Source organism: Thermobia domestica, chromosome 11, assembly GCF_964235325.1.
Source record: "Thermobia domestica chromosome 11, izTheDome1.hap1.1, whole genome shotgun sequence".
NCBI classification, from domain to species: Eukaryota; Metazoa; Arthropoda; class Insecta; order Zygentoma; family Lepismatidae; genus Thermobia; species Thermobia domestica.
In genome coordinates, this window is record NC_137464.1 from 30,481,225 (window position 1) to 30,502,123 (window position 20,899).

The 20,899-nt window shown below is 35.4% G+C and overlaps 1 protein-coding gene across 4 annotated transcripts in view; it reads right to left on the reverse strand.

Annotated features, from left to right (window-relative positions):
* LOC145663994 (proteasome activator complex subunit 4-like) overlaps nt 1-20,899 on the reverse strand; it is a 118,755-nt gene that overhangs the window by 70,107 nt on the left and 27,749 nt on the right. For 3 of the 4 annotated variants that reach the window (XM_081730274.1, XM_081730273.1, XM_081730276.1), the window contains exons 8-13: nt 19,351-19,557; nt 17,640-17,916; nt 15,720-15,935; nt 13,786-13,884; nt 10,954-11,106; nt 3,768-3,983 (exon numbers count right to left, since the gene is read on the reverse strand). In XM_081730274.1, coding sequence (XP_081586400.1) covers nt 3,768-3,983; nt 10,954-11,106; nt 13,786-13,884; nt 15,720-15,935; nt 17,640-17,916; nt 19,351-19,557 — 1,168 coding nt within the window. The remainder of the gene's footprint in view (nt 1-3,767; nt 3,984-10,953; nt 11,107-13,785; nt 13,885-15,719; nt 15,936-17,639; nt 17,917-19,350; nt 19,558-20,899) is intronic. The other variant, XM_081730275.1, reaches the window with a different exon arrangement.

The following is a 20,899-nucleotide window of genomic DNA, read 5'->3' on the forward strand; positions in this document are numbered from 1 at the left end:
GTCGGCTATAGACATTTCTGGTGGTGAATTTTGACGTTTTATAGAACAAAGTTTTCAAATCTGTATTTACATTTGTACAGATTTTTAAAAATTCGTGGCCCTAAAGCCAAGTTTCTTGACTTTCATGACCGTTTTCTGATTTCGTGACTTTTTCGTGACTTTCGTGACCGATAGACACCCTGACCATGGGCAATTTGCTCATCAAATTTGGTTCAGATCCGGCTAGTAGTTACCGAAAAATAAAGTACCACATACAACGTGAGCTAAACCTGTCCCTGACCGAGCTCGGCTACGAAGTACACCGATCTTTATTCCTTAGACGATCAAATACTTGCCCACCGAAGTTCATTCAGATTCGGCCAGTAGTTACCGAGAAATAAAGTACTACCGAGAAATAAAGTACCACTACCATTTACAAGTCAAGCGCCCAGCCTGTTCTTGGTCGAGCCTGGCTAAAAATATAGCGATTTTTATTGCTTAGACGATGGACTACTTGCCCACTGAATTTTGTTCAGATCTGTCTAGTAGTCACCGAGAAATGAAGTATTACATGCAAAGCGAGTCGAGCCGACCCTATCCAAGCCTAACCCTGGCCAAATGTGGCCACCAATATAGCATTTTTTTTTATTCATTTGGTCACAGGCTAGATGCCCACCAAATTTGGTTCAGATCCAGCCAGAATATATGCGAGGGTTATTGCAAAAGTCATAGCAACTTTTTTTTTTTTTTCTTGAAAATGGTAACGAATAAAATGTTCTGAAATATGCAAATGGAAGGTTACGTCATACGTAAACATTACATGTCGGGATATGGATGAACGTACACACCACCATAAAGATATAGCACGAGAAAAAAGACGAAACACATTTTGTCGTTTCAAACGTGTTTTACTGTCAATTGGCCCAGTACACAATAGTACTTACAAACTACGTCCATTCCATATTAGTATATGATAGATTCTTTGGGAGACTATTTCAAGGGACTCTTAAGATGTCACATGTACGTACGTGTATTATTGTGCATTGTTGCAAATGACAGTAAAACACGTTTGAAACGACATTTTTTTTTTCGTTTTTTTTACGCGTGCTATATCTTTCTGGTGGTGTCTGTGTTCATCCATCTCCCTACATGTAACGTCTACATATGAAGTAACCTTCCATTTGCATATTTAAGAATTTTTTTATTCGTTACCATTTTCGAGAAGAAAAAAATAATTGCCATGACTTTTGCAATGACCCTCGTATAAATATCACCTGGAGTGAAACTAAAGCTTCCGTATGCTTACGTCGGAGCTAATAAGAACCATTTTAAAGGAAGGAAGGAAATGTTTGATGATGGCAATTCAATATCATCTTATATTCGTATTCTATTCTATTCTGTGAATATTTTTTCTACTATGCATATCCTGCTTCTCGCCTCACATGTCTAAGCTAATTAGAGCCTGAACCATGACAGCGCTTTTCTATATATATATATAAAAAAAAAAAAAAATCAATTCGGTACCAATAGACTTGCTTTGCAGAGTGACTTAGTAACCAAAAGGTTAAGGAAAATATTTTCACAGCTAAAAATCAAGTATCGAATCAGGAACATTATTATAGGTACCTACACTACTGCTGTTACGCATGGGTCAAAATAAAAGAAAAGAAACAAATTATATTTTTATTGTTATCGCGGGCCGGTGAATTAATTAATTAATTATATTAATAATGACATAGAGGAAGAAAATAGGGGAATGGCTGACAGCATAGGTCTGCTCCAGCTTTCTCTAGAAATATGAGAATACGTAAGCACCTGTCGTATAGAAAACATTTTTTTTTCGTTAGCTATCTCAAAAAAAAAAAATCTACATTTGGAACAAATTTTAATCACATTAAAAAAAAAGTAAGAGCAATTAACGGCAAACAGAAATTGAAACATAATATATAATTACAATTTATATTAAATAATAACCATACATCTCAATCAACATTTGCCAATAATGAGCAAAATAACCTAGGAATTTTAATATATTGATTGATTAATTGAATGAATGAATGAAAATAAATAAAAATAATAACATTATACAATACTAATGACCATGGGCGGCGATTAGGGGGGGCAAAGGGGGGCAGTTGCCCCCGCACTTTTTTTAAGTAACCAATTAATGTATATAGTTTCATTTGGAAATGTAACGATTTTGTATGTGTTACTGATTAATAGGAAAAAATGCTGCCATATAATATTTGCTGTTGCGTGAATACGTGTTGGTTGTCTTCCCGTGGAGTAAAGAAAGCTACAGTAATTGCGTTTTAATCGCCACAGAAAATAACCCCAAAAAATAACCTATTGGAGCACAATTTCAGCATACTTTCATTTCTTCTTACAAGGGCTCGATATGTTAGTGAGCCGCTTTGAAGCTAATCGAAAGAACATTATGCAAAAAAGTAGGGCCTATTTCACAAGTTATTCTTTAATTGCACAAAAATTGACAGTTCCTAAAATGTCTTTTCTTCTTTCTAAAGTAAGGAATATCGATTAAAAAGAGCGTGATAAGAAATAACTTCTACCTTTTCCATTGTTTTGTAGTGTAATATACGAGTGAAGTGTTGTGTTTAAGGATGTACGAGTGTATATACAATAAAATTTAGTAAAATGAACATAATTCTAGGTTTTAAGTTTATTTTGTATAACTGAAGTGTGGATTGTAAGTATTGTTGTGTTTTGATGTGTTCCAAGAAAGTGAAATCTGCACCTAATGGCAACGAACATATTTCAAGAAGTTGCAAAAGCAAATATTTCTTTAAATGTCGTAGCATATTCTTGTAGTATTTACTGTCTTTCATTTTCTAAGAGTAATAACATACATTTAATAGCATGTGTGGAATTAAATATTAAGTTTTTCATTAATCCTCAGTTTCAATATAACTTTTGCAAAACAAGCATCATTATTCATTACTATGATTAATATTATCCTTTCTATTTATTTGTTTTGCAAATTTATTAAATAATCTGATTACACAATTTTCCAGATAGAATTTTAAGATGTTCATGAGCAAGGAATCAAATCTCTTCTTACACTTTCGTTGTTTAAGAGTACAAAGGGCTAGTATCTACTTGCGTTGTTCTTCTCAATTTACTTAATAAACTATTATATACGATATACGGTATTTTAACTGAAAATATAGTATCCTATTAGTTATACAACCTTTCGTCAAACAAAATGTTAGAAACAACCAGGAAAACTAACATTTATATACAAATATTCAGATCATGTCTTGCCCCCTCACTTTTAACGTCCAACCGCCGCCACTGCTAATGACATTCGAAGAGTGAAAAATGCACGATTGGATCACAAGTCAAAGCCGGCTCTCACACTTGCCGTGCCGGTGTGTTAACCAGTACCCTATCCAATCCGCTCTCTGGTCACCCACACATTTTCCACTATTGGGATCAATGTTCAGCTACTCATATTCTAAATATATTGCACACGATAATATCGAACTCCTTGTAAACTTCAAAATGTTCAACCTCTTTGATCATAGTTGTAAAGCGCATAAAATGGCGTTATGTTGTCATAAAATGGTCATAAAGATCCAAATAAGGAATTGGAAGAGAGAAAACATACACCTTGATTTTAAATACACTCGGTACAGAGTTGATAACATAAGTTTTTGAAAGATAGATTACTAAGTCTGTTTTAAAGAAGATAATATCCATGTCACTATCTATCTACATACTAGCTACAACTAAACAAAATGTTATGTTAACGATATAATCATGCTTACCCTAATAGGCAAATATTCACTTATTGGTCGATCGAATCCCTGAGATGAACTGCGGTACTCGGTGGGAGTAACAAGTGTCAGACCGTTGAGCATATGACGGAGCAAATTCCCAGCTAGAAGATAACCTTCTCTGCATGACAAATACAAAGTGCGATCCAATATTTCTATTAGTTGAGGCACATGTGGTAACAAGTATTTCCCTTGGCAGTCAACAAACTGAAAAAGACATTAATTAAATAAATTAAAACTATATATATATATATATATATATATATATATATATATATATATATATATATATATATATATATATATATATATATATATATGTGTGTGTGTGTGTGTGTGTGTGTGTGTGTGTGTGTGTGTGTGTGTGTGTGTGTGTGTGTGTGTGTGTGTGTGTGTGTGTGTGTGTGTGTGTGTGTGTGTGTGTGTGTGTGTGTGTGTGTGTGTGTGTGTGTGTGTGTGTGTGTGTGTGTGTGTGTGTGTGTGTGTGTGTGTGTGTGTGTGTGTGTGTGTGTGTGTGTGTGTGTGTGTGTGTTATAGCACAGAGTGACATCATGTATGAAACGCACAGACGGTACATCTGCACCCACATCGTACCTCAAAAAATGCAATTTTATACTTGAGGAGTAATTTCCCATTTTCTCACAAATACTAGATACAAAGACTGATTAGTTTTAATCTCACATGTCTCACTTATCTTGTAGTTAACAACATAACAGCATGTAGGCCGACATCATCTTGCCCTCTACAAATCATATTTTTTTTAGCATAATGTTCCACTATTATGCACCGACGCTAAAGGAGACTGTGATGATGAGATGGATGATAGATGGAATGATGGAAGTTGGGGGAAATGGGACAACGCCCAGAAAACCCACAAACACTGTATTTGTCCATCACAAATCCCATTTAGAGAGAGCTAGGACAAGCTTCTTTTGAAACTAATTTAGCATCAAACAGAGTTCTGCAGAGATCGAAATAAATTATAGTCTGATGGTTGGAGGTCCGAGCCATACAGTGGATGTATTAAAACCTCAAGCAAAGTTTTAGGAATTTCTGACGAGTCATTAAAAAGCGTATGCGATCTGACGTTGTCAGTGGTATACAACACTCTTTCTGTGGACCAGTTAAGGCTATTTCTTTTGAATTGCTAGATACGCTCGCGCCAATTGTCGATAAGACAGCTCCGAGTCGATCGTTCTGAACGGTGGCAGCAGCTCATGATGCATTTCCAATCTCACCAAACACACGGCATAATACTCCCGGGCGTCAGTATGTACTTTGCCACCGACTATAGAAAATGAAATGAAATCTTTGAGTTTTACGTCCCACGGTTATGCCGGTTAGGCTAAAGGAGACGGTGATGATGAGTAATGAATGAAATGGTGGAATGAAGAAAGTGGGAGGAAACGGGAGAACCCCGAGAAAACCCACGCACACGGTGTTTGTCCACCACAAAGTTCACTTGGCGGGGGCTGGGATCGAACCCGGGACCCCTAGCACCAGAGGTGAACGCTCTACCACTGAGCCACCGTGGCCCCCTGCCACCGACTATAGAGTTTCTCCTATGACATTGAGCACGATCTTTTTCGCACATTGTTGTCGTAGGCTATCCACTTCTCATAACTCGTGATTAACTACTTCAGAAATGGGTCAAGTTCGTTAGGTCTCAGAGATTCACAGGTGGAAATTTGATCAAGTAAATGTTTTCGAGTCAGATCATATGGCACCAAAATAACTATTTTTTCCGTAATCAGCTTTCTCCAAATATTATTATTATTATTATTATTATTATTATTATTATTATTATTAATAATAATAATAATAATAATAATAATAATAATAATAATAATAATAATAATAATAATAATTTTTAAGTTAAACGTCCGACTTCTATGCCTTTTAGGCTAAAGAATATAGATTTTTAATGTAAGTGAATAGCTGTGAATTACATTTTTGTGCTCTCCCATCAGTGATCGAACTCGAGTTTTTTCCAAATACTGTAACCTGTTTGGTGATGGATTGCTTAGGTCACTGGAGATGTTTTTCCCATAAATAACATACGCATATCTTTTGACTGTTGATTTACGGACCTGCACACCATTTGTGCCTTTATCAGGGTGGATTGATATAAATCACCTGATTTTTTAAAATAAAAATCGTTGATTTAAATCAAATTCCGAAATACATTAATTTGAAGTGAAAATGAGTGAAATTGCGTCTGTTCTGTTATAGAAGATAATAATCATAATACAATGAAACACAAATTTATGCACACTGCTGTATTAAAATGAGTGATTCATGCAGAGGATTATTAGGGAAAATACTTTTTTGAACGGGTAACGGGGCAATCCTGTTTTCTTCTCTTCGTAAGATAAGGTTTGTAAATCTTTAACTATTCCACCTGGAAAATCACCATCGACATTTAAGAAGAAAATTCTCTGTTCGTTCCCAAATAATAGGGGCGTATTTAGGGGATCCGATCCTCTCTCCGAAACTTAAACATTTTGTACATTTTACATAACTTCAGGTGAAATAAACATATCTTATATGTATTACGTGCCGCCAGTTAGTTGTGGACGGCCTGATTTTTTTAAATATGGCCCTGCCAAACTTCTGTGAAAGAAAAAATGTTATATTGATAAACGTTGCTGTACTTTTTCCTTAATGCTTAAAACATAGTATTTGAGATAGGTAGAGAAGAAACTTTTTCGCAACAATTTTGATATTTTGTAGCATCAATTATCACAATTTTCGCATTTATTTTTTAAATGTAGCACATTTTTTAATACGTTACTTGTAAACAGTATATTTTTGGTAGTAAGACGTATCTAATACAAAAATGATGACATTATCTGGAAAGCGCTCACATCGGCGGAAGTTCCATCTGTTCGTGATTCTGTGGGGTGTAACAGATCTGATGGCAAAAGACCAGATGGCATGACGCTGGTACCATGGAAGAGGGAAGGATTCTTCTCTGGGATTTCACCTGCTCTGACACTTTCGCGTCATCTAACCTCACTCTTTCTTCATCTCGAGAAGGAGCTATTGCAGCCCGCAGAGAATGCGAGAAGAGAAGAAAATATAAAGATCTGCTTGATAGATACATGTTCGTGCCCGTAGCCATTGAACCGAGCGGCATTTGCGGCCTCGAAGGGCTCAATTTCATCAAAGAAGTAGGCCAACGTATTGCACACCTTACTGGTGACAAGCGGGCTACTACTTTTCTGATTCAACGTATCAGCATAGCAGGTCAGCGAGGAAATGTGGTTTCCATTTTAGTTACATTATCTCCTGGAAAATTATTACAAGAAGTTTTTCTTTTATAACTAACTGTTCAGAATTTGCTGTTTATCTTTCTGTTAAAAAAAAAAAAAAAGTAATATAAGGCGTTTTGCATCCTGCAAAAAAAAAAATTACATTATAAAAAAAAATTCGTATGTGAATTGATCCATAGTAAATGTATACTTATTTCAAGTTTATGAAATTCTGTGTCTTAATTTCTTAGTAAATGTAATAAATGTTCATCAAAATGATGATATACCTTAATTAGGTACACATTCTAGCTAATGTATTCACTAAAACATAGAAATTAATGCAAAATTTTAAACACTTCCTCTAACTTCATCCTTAGTTAAAGGATAACATGCAGCAAAACATTAAGAATTCCTATTTTAAGTTTGTTTTCCTGTCAGTAAAATCATATTATACTTGGAAAAGAATCTCTCGGCATCGACACTCGAGACTGGCAACCATATTGAACGTAACGAGCTGTCAGCAAATGACCTGCGGTTAACTTTTAAACTTTTTTACAATGATACAATGTCAACTTCCTTATCCTCACCGTAGAGAACTTCAATAACCTTACTTGTAAATTCACCGTAAGCAACCAACAGATCACTAACATTTTCACCATAAAACAATGTCAACGATTTAAACAACAGTTCAGTTTTGTTGATGTCTACATCTTTATGAACTGAAACAGTTTCTGAATCAATTAACTCGCAGAGCTTTTCGTACTCTCCACACAGAATTGTCGTCACTTGCTTGCGTCTAATTTTCCAGTTTCATCAATACTTTTGACACACAGGTTTTCAACTTTACTTCAACTTCAGCCTGGTGAGAAGCACTACTCTTTTTAAGTAACTCTGCAGTAGCACACCCAAATTTTCCTCCTTGAGCTAACTCTAATTTATTTTGCAAGTTTTCGTTTTCCCGACAATAAGGTGAGCATAAGGGTCCCGGCTGGCCTTGATGACGCACAAAGAAGCGCTGAAAATCCCAGAAAGTGACATCACGCCATGCAAGCTTACGGATTTAATGAAGAACTTAATTTAGCGTCGTACACGTTTTCGGTAAAATGCACCGATTTTTAACTTAAATAATATTGGAAACTTTTTAGTTATTATTAGCAATAATTAGCAAGAATTCCACTTTTTCGCTTTTATTCGCATTTATCGCAAGTAATGCCAAATTTCGCAAAAATTCGCGATAATATAAACGTGATTTCTGGCTCTGAAACGAAAAGTTTGAGGTTCCCTGAAACATATACGCGTTTTTGAACGTTTCGCTCGTATCGCTTTTGCGAAAAAATTTCGTCTCTAGAGATAGGTTAACGACTGGGGATTAATTCAAAATTCAACCCTAATACTTCCACTTAAATGGCATAATTAATACTAATTCCTAATGTTTTCCTTCAGTTCGCGACTTGTATTATACGAGGAGAAAGATGTGATTTAAATAATAAAAAAAAATCAATTTAAATAAAAAAATCAACATTTTTTCTTTAAAAAAAAAAGATCATGATTTTATTCCACTCTGGCCTTTATCGAAATAAAATTGTAAAAGTAGCGCAGTTTTACGGAAAGTTCACTTACCTTTACGATGCAATATATTACGTCTGATTACGAGAATTCTAACACATTTTGTACAGTACTAGCTTTAACTGACAGCTGTCAAATGATGTAAGGCTAATTATTTCAAAGAAACTGCCTAATTTCCAATTACAATTATTCTACATTACTATGTGAAACCATATGTATTTGTTATATATAACATTCTGAATATTACATATCCTCCTACCATCCTTTAAAATCGTAAACTCTTCCTTAGTTTTCTCTTTGAAAAACCTCACAACTCTGGTCTGTGTGTCCAAAATAATGATGGTGGACCGATGTCGTATGTTTGGAGTGAGAAAACAATACTGGAAACCAAGGTCGCCCATGTTATGGTTTCCAAGGGGGGGGGAGGGGCAAGTATAAGCGACGTTTCAAAGTTTCAAATTTTGCTGTAACTAATGTAAAAATTCTATTGGATTTTCGATATTCTGAAGTACAATTTTCTCTAGGGAGGGCAAGCGCCCCACTTTGCCTCCCCTGATGGGGCGCCCTTGCTGGAAACTCCACCGAATCGGATAGGTCAGCTGTGATTGTAACATCAGAAAACAGACATGCAGTGGATGCGCTGATCTGCCAAGACAAATATCATAGTATGTCTCCACTTTAGATAAAACTGAACTTGTGCATACGCTCCACTACGTGCAATGATATGAGATGATAGACACGTTTTTTCTTCTCTCCAGTGGATGCCACAACTTTTGAAGGAGGATGATGCAAAAGAAATATTTTTTTAATTATTTGGATAAACACAAAGCTGAGGATAATAACTGCCTACCAGTGATACAAAATAGTATCATTCTGAAAACCAAAGGACTATAAAAGCATGCAGTGAAAGTAAGCCAGCCGACTACTAAGACGTGCAACATGCAGGTATCTTCAAGAAATATACGCTTACCTTTTCCTCGTCACAAAGAGATCCTTGCTACTGACCTTTGAGGACTCCTAACTGGCATAATCATGGGACGTAAAACTCAAAGACTGACCTTTGAGGAACCTGACCAGCCTATCAAAGCCGTTTATGGAATGAGAAATCGTAACAACGACCCAGGTTATGATCGAACATCCAGAAAACTAAACATCTTATCCAAGACAATGATCTTACCAACAAAGAATGTGCAAAAAAGCCTAAATGGTACTAGTAAGTTATAAAGCAAAAAAAAAAAAAAAAAAATCTTTCAGTTTTACTGCCAGTTATGCGGCTAGGTAGAGTTGATGATGAGAATTGAATGAAATGATAGAGTGAAGTAAGTGGAAAGTGGGAAAAAACGGACGAAATGATAGAGTGAAGTAAGTGGAAAGTGGGAGAAAACGGGAGAACCTTAAGAAAACCCACGCACACGGTGTTTGCTCACCACAAAGTTCACTTGGCGTAAGCGGGAACAAAACCAGAAACTCCACGCACCAGAGATGAACGCTCTACCACTGAGACACCGCGGCCCCAGTTATGAAGCAATTACCTACAGTTTTCCCGTATCACTCATATTTTTGCTTTTTTAAGAAGTCTCAGGTTTTTCCCCGACCTTAAATATTAAAGGGCCTATCACAGGTTGGTTCCGGTCACAACTACACACTTTTTCGAGCACCTCAACGTCAGTGTGAAGGTAAGCAGTGTCTGTTTCAAAGGTCATAAACGAGAAGCCTTTCAACGCTCCTTATACTCTTATAATTTCACTTGTTCGGTGAATATGGCACTAGAAATTAGCGCACAAAAGCTAAAAATCAAACTTCTAAATTAAGTAAATAAACATTTCAGGTACCATCTATGCTCATAATCAGATTAGAAAATGTAAAAGCACATAGATAAAATTAAAGATTATAAAGACAGGATCACATAAAACTAAGTTGTACTTTTTTATACAACTTTTCTACAATATCTTATCCGCCATACTGTTGGAATGAATGGTACCTGACTTTCATAAGGAAGACACTGGTCTGCTCCCCAATGAAATGGTTAAGCTTTATTAATCCTAGGTCTACGTCCCATAACCTAAAGGTTTAACTACAAAATAACCAACTTACCAAATTCCTTTCATAATATTTTCTACGTAGTAGGACTGCTATATATATATATAGAGAGAAAGTGTTGTGAAAAACTAAAATTCTCCCCTTAATAATAATTTTAAAAATCAAGCCACACAAAAGAACACTTTTGAAAGAAAAGAAAAATTTATAATGCAATGGTCCTACATACCAGCTGGAAACTATAAAGCTCTTAGAAACTTTAAAAATCACTAGTGCGTTATGTTGTGCTTTAGAACTCTGAATAAACAAATTAAAAATACCTGTACACGATTTACCTCTGATAACAGAAGCAAATTAAAGAGAAGCTCATTGTCCAAATTCTCTTCTTTTAACACCTCCTCAGACTCTGTCAGAGACAAAATAATTCGGCAGATCTGTGGAAGCAACAGTTGCAGCGTTTCTTCGGGATTCACCTGGAAAAATATGGAGACTAAGTCAACAAAAATTACAGAATATTTTAATTAATATATAAAGTAGATTGATAATTTTATAATAGAGTTGAACGAAAACATAACTAATCAATGAAAATCTCTATTAAAAACTACGCATTGCTGACATATGTCAACGCTGAAGATAAGTATCGATTAAAAGTAAATATTGGCGTACGTGCAAGTTCCTTTGTATTTTAAAGAAGAAAAACAAAAATGTTCATCTCAGGACACTATCCATAATCAGGAAAGAAGATACGAGAGACACCGAACAAGGAAAGTTACTTGGATTCAATTAAAATTCAGATACACAAACATAACTTACACACAAACTATACAAGCGTCCAATTGTTTCGGCAATCGCTGTTGTTTTTGTCAAATCTAGCCTCTCTTTAACCCTAGAAGGACTAAGCGGTATGCTACTTATATTTTTCTACGATAGCTCTGTAAGTAATGACTTCTAGTTTTCTATTTCTCTTATAGCTGACATTAATAAATGAAGAATATAGCAATGAAATAATTTTGTATAGAAACAGTTATTTTTCGAAAAAAAAAAATGATTGGGGTAAAAATGTACCCGATTCGACACTTCGTGGATATAATTTAAATTATCGCAATGCGCATTCTTTTACATTTGGGCTGGCACTACTGCTTCGTAACATAATAAATTCTGAGAAGAATGTTGTAATATTACATTACTAAACATTGAACTTATCACTGGGATATCATAGTGTAACAGCTAGCTAAAGCTCCAGAATGAACTGTGCAGCCCTGACCGAACAAGAAATAGAAGCTGAACTTTTTGCAGATGATTCTTCATCTGATGAGGATTATATTCAGAATTTAAAAGAAGAAATTGACTATAAAAGTGATGAAAATGATGACTCTATAAATTCTCACTACCAAACACATATCACAACAAAAATACGTTGGGGTCCAATTTGTACCCCGCTTGGCACTCCCCAGGTGCTAAATAGCTTGACCCTCCAACTCCAAGGGTTAAGTTTAGAATTGTGACGTTCTCTTCTTAGATTATAATAATAATAATACTGGACGGATTAGATGGACAAAACCTTTATTGTATTTACAATATTTGTCAATTACAGACTCTTAACCTATTATACAAAACTTTACACGAAATTAGATCGCTGTACAATCCGAACTTTTACTTTAGTATTATTTCACCTTTTTCATCTCACGATGCCTCGCGGTCCTCCACGTGAATTCAACAAATTGAGGAAAGTATGTTAAGTCAGTATTTCATTTTCATAAAAGAACAACAGTTCCATATGTCTCAAAGCGAATATTCTGTTTTAGTACCTGTAATTTGACTAGAAGAAATTCGTTTTTGAAATTAGTAAAAAGCACTTTAAAAATCTGTGTATTAATTAAATGTAATTATGATATTTATAATTATTTTTAACCAAACATACGAAGTGCTCTTCCATATTTATTCTGATTACCTTTAATTCCCCAATTCCACAGGGTAATAAAAACCTACTTTTTTAGTCATTTAAGAATGCAAATATATACCATTTTATGTTACTTTGTAACAAAAATCAACAAAATAGCTAAAAAAAAAAATCAATATTACAGTAACAGCGTAGGCTACTTTAGACAGCTGGTGCACACAAAATTCATTAACATTTTGTGAAAGGGAAAGTTAGCGGAAATCAGAAAGAGTATGATAGGGCCGGGAATCTGTGCGGGAAGTACTTAAGGTATTTCTTACTTTACTAAGCTTAGAGTTACAAAAAAAACAAATAAACGAACGATCATGCTTTTGAATCCTATATCTTAATATATGCACATCCAATATATAAGACTGAAAGTCATTATGTTTGTGACATTGTACCTCTTGAATCACCCGAACGATCTCGATGAAATTTTCAACATAGATGAGGTTCGAACCTGGGATGGTTTACATCATTTCACTTTGACGGTACAACGTAGGGGAGGGGGAGGAGGATATATATATAAAAATGATTGAAAATGACCGATATCAGTGTCGAATCGATAGTTTTCGGGGTCACTGAGATGAACAGTGACACTTTCGACGCCGTTTAAATCCAAACTCAGCCTCCATTGCCCTTTATGCTCAAAACGAAATGTATTATTCCCGTGCGAAGAACGGGTATTCTGCTAGTATCTAATAAATGTGATCCTAGAAACATTTCGGCACAATTCAAAGCACTATAAAAAAGCGTATCCAATTTTCATTTATTTGGCCACCAGCACATTTGGCACGTAATAATTTTATTTATTGATTTATTTATTGTGCGTAAGTCAATGTTATGTTTTCAAAATGGAGAAGCTCCGGCTATTCTAAGTTTCCCGTAATGTTTTCCTCAGCACCATCATATGAATACTTGAATGAAACCATTAATATGTAATTATGGTCGACTGCCTTCCAAGTATTCTGTCCACTTGCTAATGTTATTTATATCCCAATGCTAGTGTTTGAATTATAGTAAAATTGTTCTGTCATATCTGAAACAACTCTTATTAATTTTTAACGCAAACCATGAAAAATCCTGTCCTTTAGAAGAAAAAAAAAAAAGAAAAAAAAGAAAAATGTGATTTAACACATACATATTACTTGTTTTAATATTGATGATTTAAAGTTAGCGGAAATCTTAAAAAATTAACTTGAAACTTTCTTACCTTAGCAAACGACAAACACACTGTAGCAACCAAATGTCCAGCTACTTTTGTTTCTAGAATACGACCAGTGACAAATGTCTGAAGCTTCCTCAAGGCAGACTGCAATCAAACAAAGTTATGAAAAGATTTAACTTAGCAATTTGTCATCATCCTCAATAGGGTTTTTAATTTGCGATTTTGTACAATATTAATGCAATAAATGCTTCACATAATAGCACAATCTAGCTCTATTGGCGGACTATATGAGACCAGGGCCCGAATAAATACGACATTTTTAACGTTTAGGCTTGTAATAAAAGCCTGAATGGAGTACAGTAAAGAACAAATGCAATGAATTTTGCAAATCAAGTTGAAGATCTACACTAAACTAGGAAAACAAAGCTCTTATACATAAAATCAATGTGCATTTTTTCAAATCGTATTTTGGTTCTGATTGTATATCATTAAAAAATTAGAAAAATAAGGAAAGAGCTTAAAGATAAAATACAGGTAAAAATGAAAAACAAATTCATGCACATATACCCGAAGATGTATCATTATAAGAAAGCATATATTTAAGGAGAAATACAGGAATACATTGCATAACGTGGAGCACAATAGGTTTTCCTCTACCGCGGTTTTCATTATTGAACATATAAATCAATTCAAGTTTTTAAAATCTCCTTTAGCCTAACTGGCATAACCGTAGAACGTAAAACTCAAAGATTTTTTCAAGTTTTTAAAAATAACCAAATAAAATTAGTAAATAGCACGTATGAATCTATCGATGGAAATAATGTATAAGTCGACTCGAATATTGGTTTGTGATATGGCGACATCACCTACAATTGAAGAATGGGCGAACAGTTGCTTTAATGAAGTGCTCACGTCTGGTACGAGGGCCTCTCTGGTTTAATCCATATGACCATGTGAGAATGTGGTGCACAACATCGTTTCTCCCGTCCCCCTCCCCACATTCTGATTCCAGCAAGCAGAAACCTTTCGCATCCGTCTCATTAAGCTATAAGATATAACCTTGGGACATAAAGCAGAAAGATTTCCCTTTCTTTTCATTTACCATTGAAGAAATAATTCTGTTTGGATTTTCTGCAACTTTTGAATGTTTAAAAGGCTTTTCTGTATTAAGATTACAAAGTGGAAGTTATAATATTGTACCGTTGATACGTACATCCGCCCGTTACTCCATATGTAATTCTTGAACGAAAGCAAATGACATTTATTATTATTATTATTATTATTATAACTGCAATAAATCTAGAGCTAGTATCTCGCTTGATTTTGTTAATGGATTCAATCCGTCAATATCTTCATGGCTAATGATGACGTTATCAGTCGTTATCCATAATCCATTTAAAATTTATAACATTCCCTTGCTTGTATGCAACGTGCTCAGTAGCAAATACATGTTGGTTGCCTATAATAAAAGGATACGAAAGCTTATGATCCTCTCTATTAACTTTTAGCAGACTTTATTAAGTTTATATATGTACAGTATATATTCATTCATTTTTTAAATTTATTATTCTAAATATTTGTAATGAACACATTCTAGTTAAATCTACCGAAAATAGGCCTAGAACAACGCGAGTTTACAGCGGCAAAATAAATTAATCGCGCCATGCAAGGTATTCCTGTATGTACGGAAATATCTTTGTGTGTTTCCATTCTTTCTTTCTTGCTCCTAACTTATCCTTCACTCGGTCGTCTGAATAACGCTCTTATATTAAGAGGAAAAATTCTACAAAGAAATTGTTAATTTTATCAACAAGAAGCCTAGGAGTGATATATAGCGACAAAATAGGGGGAAAAATTATAGTACATAAAACAGAAGAAAGCATAAATGTTTTAATCTTGATTACACAAATGTATATTACAATGCTTTGTTGCATATAATCAATGAATGAAAAAAAAAAAAAAAAAAACTATAGACCAACCTGAAATATGGCAGGAGATGTCTGCATTAGAAGAGCTGTACATGTTCCTGACAAAGCGTTTTCGATCATGTTCTCCAGTTTACTTCTCTTCTCACCTTCACGGTCCAACCTTGTCGCTTCCATTGTACTACTATCTATGAGAGCAAAGATACGATCCAAAAACTGCAAAACAAAATCTTCAAAATTTGCCGTGGCGGAGCATACAGCCTGTTCCTCCTTAAAATGAGAAAGAGAAAAATTAGAAATGTAAATAATTATTTAATTTTTGTTCATGTTACACTCAACAACTAAGCTATTTGAATGGATCAGCAAAAAACATAAGGGTTATTTTAATTGCACTGAACTGTTCCAACCCTTATGTTGCCTTTGTCAGTCGCTCTAGGAAATTCATTGGAAATTTCCTTTTACTTCCCATTTCGTACTATTTTCGTTGTCCAGTTGAAAAACGATACGGTTAAACTTTAGTTAACGTAAATCCATTGTATTCAAACAGCTCTTCTTCCGAACGATCCATCAGTGTAAAACCTTTGGACTAGAAATTCTTTTGTAACGACATATATAATGTAAATTAGTGTTGTAGAACACACAAAGGGTGAAAAAGTGATTGACTAGACCGGGACTCGAATTGGGGCCTCCGGCATACCGTGCCGGAGCATTAGCCACTACGCCACCCAATCAGCTCTTAGAACAGCCACGCACTCTCTCCCTCTTTGTGTGTTACCAGTCTCTCCAGTATGTCACTTTTTCACTCTTTGTGTGCTACATGAAATGAAATGAAATCTTTGAGTTTTACGTCCCACGTTTATGCCGGTTAGATTAAAGGAGACGGTGATGATGAGTAATGAGTGAAATGGTGGAATGCAGAAAGTAGGAGGAAACGGGAGAAAACCGAGAAAACCCACGCACACGGTGTTTGTCCACCACAAAGTTCACTTGGCGGGGGCTGGGATCGAACCCGGGACCCCAAGCACCAGAGGTGAACGCTCTACCACTGAGCCAGACTTTTTAGCTTCCATCTGGAAAGAATTTTTGTAATTATATGAAAGACTACCCATTGAAAAAAGAAGGAAATAAAAGAAAAAAGGAGTTACTTCCAATGAACATATTTATGAAATTTTGTGTCTGGAAAATAATTGTAGCGTATATATATATACCGTAGTTTACTGACTATAAGACGTACCTTAAGCAATTAAAAGAAAAAAAAAATACCCTGACACTTTTACCATTTTTATTATTAGATTGCAAAGCCAGACTAATATATATATATATATTCTAGTATGTGGTTCTGGGTTTGTGATTGCGTTGTGGGATGGAGACAGTGTTAGCAAGCTTGTGAATCCCCACAACTCATGTTACTCGCATTGGTGCACTGCTGCTGCCAGTTAAATCCAATGTTGCCAGATAGAGATAGGTTTCCCGCGGATTCGAATATATGGACATTTTTAAGACTGGCTGGAATTTTAAATCGAACACTGTACATTTTTATATTAATTTCGAGTATAAAACGCGCCTGAATTTTGAAGGCAATTTTTCGAAGAAAAAAGTGAGTCTTATAGTCCGTAAAATATGGTGTGTGTGTTTGAGAGAGAGAGAGAGAAAATTAAAATCAAATCAAAGATTATACATTCTTTTATGTCACCTTAAGAATTTCTATCTTGATTAATCTGTGGCCATACTAGTTTTCTTTAAAATAGTGTGATCTACGTAATTCAAATATACTATAAGGAAAGTTCATGATTTATATAGATAATGATACTACCGCCAAGTGGTTTCACTCAAAGTTTGAGCTATATCGGTTACATAGCTCTGTGTTTTTGGACTAGAATTCGTTACCTATTAAACCATGTAGCTCTAGCGAAAATCGAATGGGACTAAGCACGCTAATCATCTACCTATAAGGGAGTACCAACTGATCATTACCTCTGATAAATCAGTCCAGTATTCACTTGCGTTCGAAGAGTCAATGATAGGAACCATCGCAGCAAATGTAGAAATCATCTGAAAAGTGACAAAGCACTTCCCAATGTCATTAGGATCAATCCCAGGCAGGGTCCCCATAAGCAATGGGATCACGTGCGTTGGGCCCTCTTTATAAAATTTGCCGCCTCGAACCATTGGCCGAGCTACTGCCACGATACACTGCATTGCTGCTGTCAGTTTGTGGGGTTCTGTTAAAGTTTCTAAAGTTGAATACATTCTGCAAAGAAATAACAACAAAATTAATACAATTAAGTTCTACTTATCAACATTAGATAGATTAGTAGATAGATATCTACTTAACAACACCTTTAGTTGTATCCTACTTCCGAATAATAATCCACAAAGAAACAAATGAGGAAGTCGTGCCTAGCACTTATTTTGCTAATATTGAGTTCTCAAATCACTCATTAATAAATGTTTACATATATTTCCCAACTGCTAGAATGTTCTATTCGAAGTAACGTAACTATTAACTAAAATTGTACTCTTCTTTCAAATTAGTATATTTTCAGGTAATACCTAATCCGAATACAAGCATTCTGACTCAGAAAAGGATTGCAGTGTTACCACTGAAAACTATCTCTTTGTATTCTACAATGAATACTTGTTTGATAGTAAAATTCTACACTGAATTAAAAATACACCATTTGCGTTGTTATGAACTACTCGTATATTGCATTTTAAATGCCATTCAAGTCTATATAGGAAAAAATACATATTTTTTAAAAGCTCCACACTCTTACAACTAGTAGTAAACAAAGATGTTATTCATCTTTCATCTATTGTAAGACTATATACTAGAATATACCACCTAAAGAATAGAGTAGAAAACGCCTGAAATAGTGATAAGTGTTCAACTTGTTGAAGTAAACAAAGGAAGAATGAAATGAAATCTTTTGAGTTTAACGTTCCACAATTATACCTGTTAGGCTAAGGGAGATGATGATTAAAGCAAGTGAAGGATGATGGAAGAACTGGTGGAATGAGAAAGTGGGAGGAAACGGGAGAACCCCGAGAAAACCCCACGAGCACGATGTTGTCCACCACGAACTTACTCGGCCGGGGATTGAACGAAGGACCCCACGCACCAGAAGTAAGCACTATACCACCGTGCAGTAACCAGAGAAGAATGTTAATACGTAAAATATAACATTTACAAAAATTCAATAAAATTGGTCAAGTGTAGTTTGCGTTTTACCTGCAATATATTTATCTACGAAAATAGTGATTATTATTATTATTATATAGTATAATGTTATTCTTTCATAATGTGAAAAATCTCTACAAATGCAATTAAAACTACTCGCTGAGCAAAACAATATGTTCATTGCTAAAATTAATAACATATAACAGTTTCGCCAACTATCCACTTGTCTTCATCAGACACTATAAAATCACAGACACTATAATATCAGATTTTAGTGCGTGATGAAACCAAGTGGACAGTTGACGAAACTGTTACACGTTATTAATTTTTACAACAAACATACTGTTTTGCTCAGCGAATAGTTTTAATCGGATTTAAGTCTACTAAAGCAAAGCTTGTACAATTGAAAACATTATGAATGGGTTGAGATTGTAATCAGTGATAATTATTTCTAAGTAACAAACCAGATTAAGTGACAAACTGTTACTTATCAATTCATTTTACCTTTCCAATACTAGTGGAATGATAATTTCAGGTCTTAAGGTAGCCAAGTGCTGCAACGCTTGATTCACTTCAATATTTCCCATTTTAGAGAACATCGCCTGAATAGCTACAGATTTGATAGAATTCACAAACATTGTAACATCTTCATCAGTTAATTTGTGGCTGTCTGGAACAGGTGTCTCCCAAGTAGGTTTCTTATATCGTTCTCTGGAAATAGAAATAATTTTATCGTTAATATAGAATTGGTTTATTTTAAACATATTAGACATTTGGAAAGAACAAAGAACAAAAGAAACAAGAATTACAACTAGGCTGGAGTTGACTTGCATCCCGATATGACAAGTTTTCTTCTCCCTAGAATTATATTCTTCAAATTTTTACTTACCAGGTACCTGCACGTATTTTTTAAAAGCCAACTCAACTACAGCATGTACAGGGAATGGACAAAAATATGGAACACCTGAAAAGGTGTTCACATTACCTTTATTAACAACGAGTAGGACCATCTTTGGTACGTAGAACGGTCTGCAATCGTCGGGGAATGGAAAAATACAGGTTACGTATGACTGTCAAAGGGATGTTGTACCATTCTTCCACCAAAGCAGCTGCAAACAGTGTTTCTGCCAGACATGTTTTTTGGGGGGCACTGCTTCCCCGAAGCTCAGAGTGCCTCCCCCGGAGGAGACCGAAATAATACATTTATAATATAATAATGAATAGAATAGTACCATCAGTGTTCCCCGGAATACTATGTGTGACCTTCCTTCAACCCCGGGAATATTTTTTCTGAAAGAACCACTGGCTGCAAATTGTTCTAGAAACAAGTGGTGGGTAGTGGACTCACACCTTGATCTCCAAACATGCAAGGACTCAATGATATTGAGGTCTGGCGATTGTGGAGGCCATGGCAGATGTGACACTTCATCTTCGTGCTCATTAAACCAGTCGTGGACGATGTGAGCTGTATGAACACGGGCTCTGTCATCTTGAAACACGACTTTACCATCTGGGAACCAAGTTTGTACCATGGAATGCAGCTGGTCACTGAAAATGGTTACGTAGTCCTTGGCAGTGACATGTCTATAGAAGGTGATGATGTTTCCGGCAGAATACCAGAATATGGCTACCCAAATCATCACTGAACACCGCCATGCTTCACTCTTGGTACAGATAGTCTGTATCGTACGCTTGTGCTGGCGTTCTCCACACGTAAACTCGGCCAGCAGTTGAAAACAATATAAAGGAAGATTCATCCGACCACATGACAGTCTTCCACTGTCCAGTTTTCATTGGTTTTGCACCACTGTTTCCGTATAGCACAAGTGGTTTGGGAATTGCGGATCTGCTATAAATATCCAGCTCGTGGAGTTCTCTTCTGACTGTTTGACGCTCACATAATTTGTAAGCACTATATTCAGCTCAGCTGTGTGATCTGCTTGATTACAATCCTACCCAATATGCGTCTATCTGCTACGCAACAAATACTTGCGTCCACACTGGTGCTTTGCTGATGCGGTTTTTCAGGAACACTCGTAGGTAATCATGATCT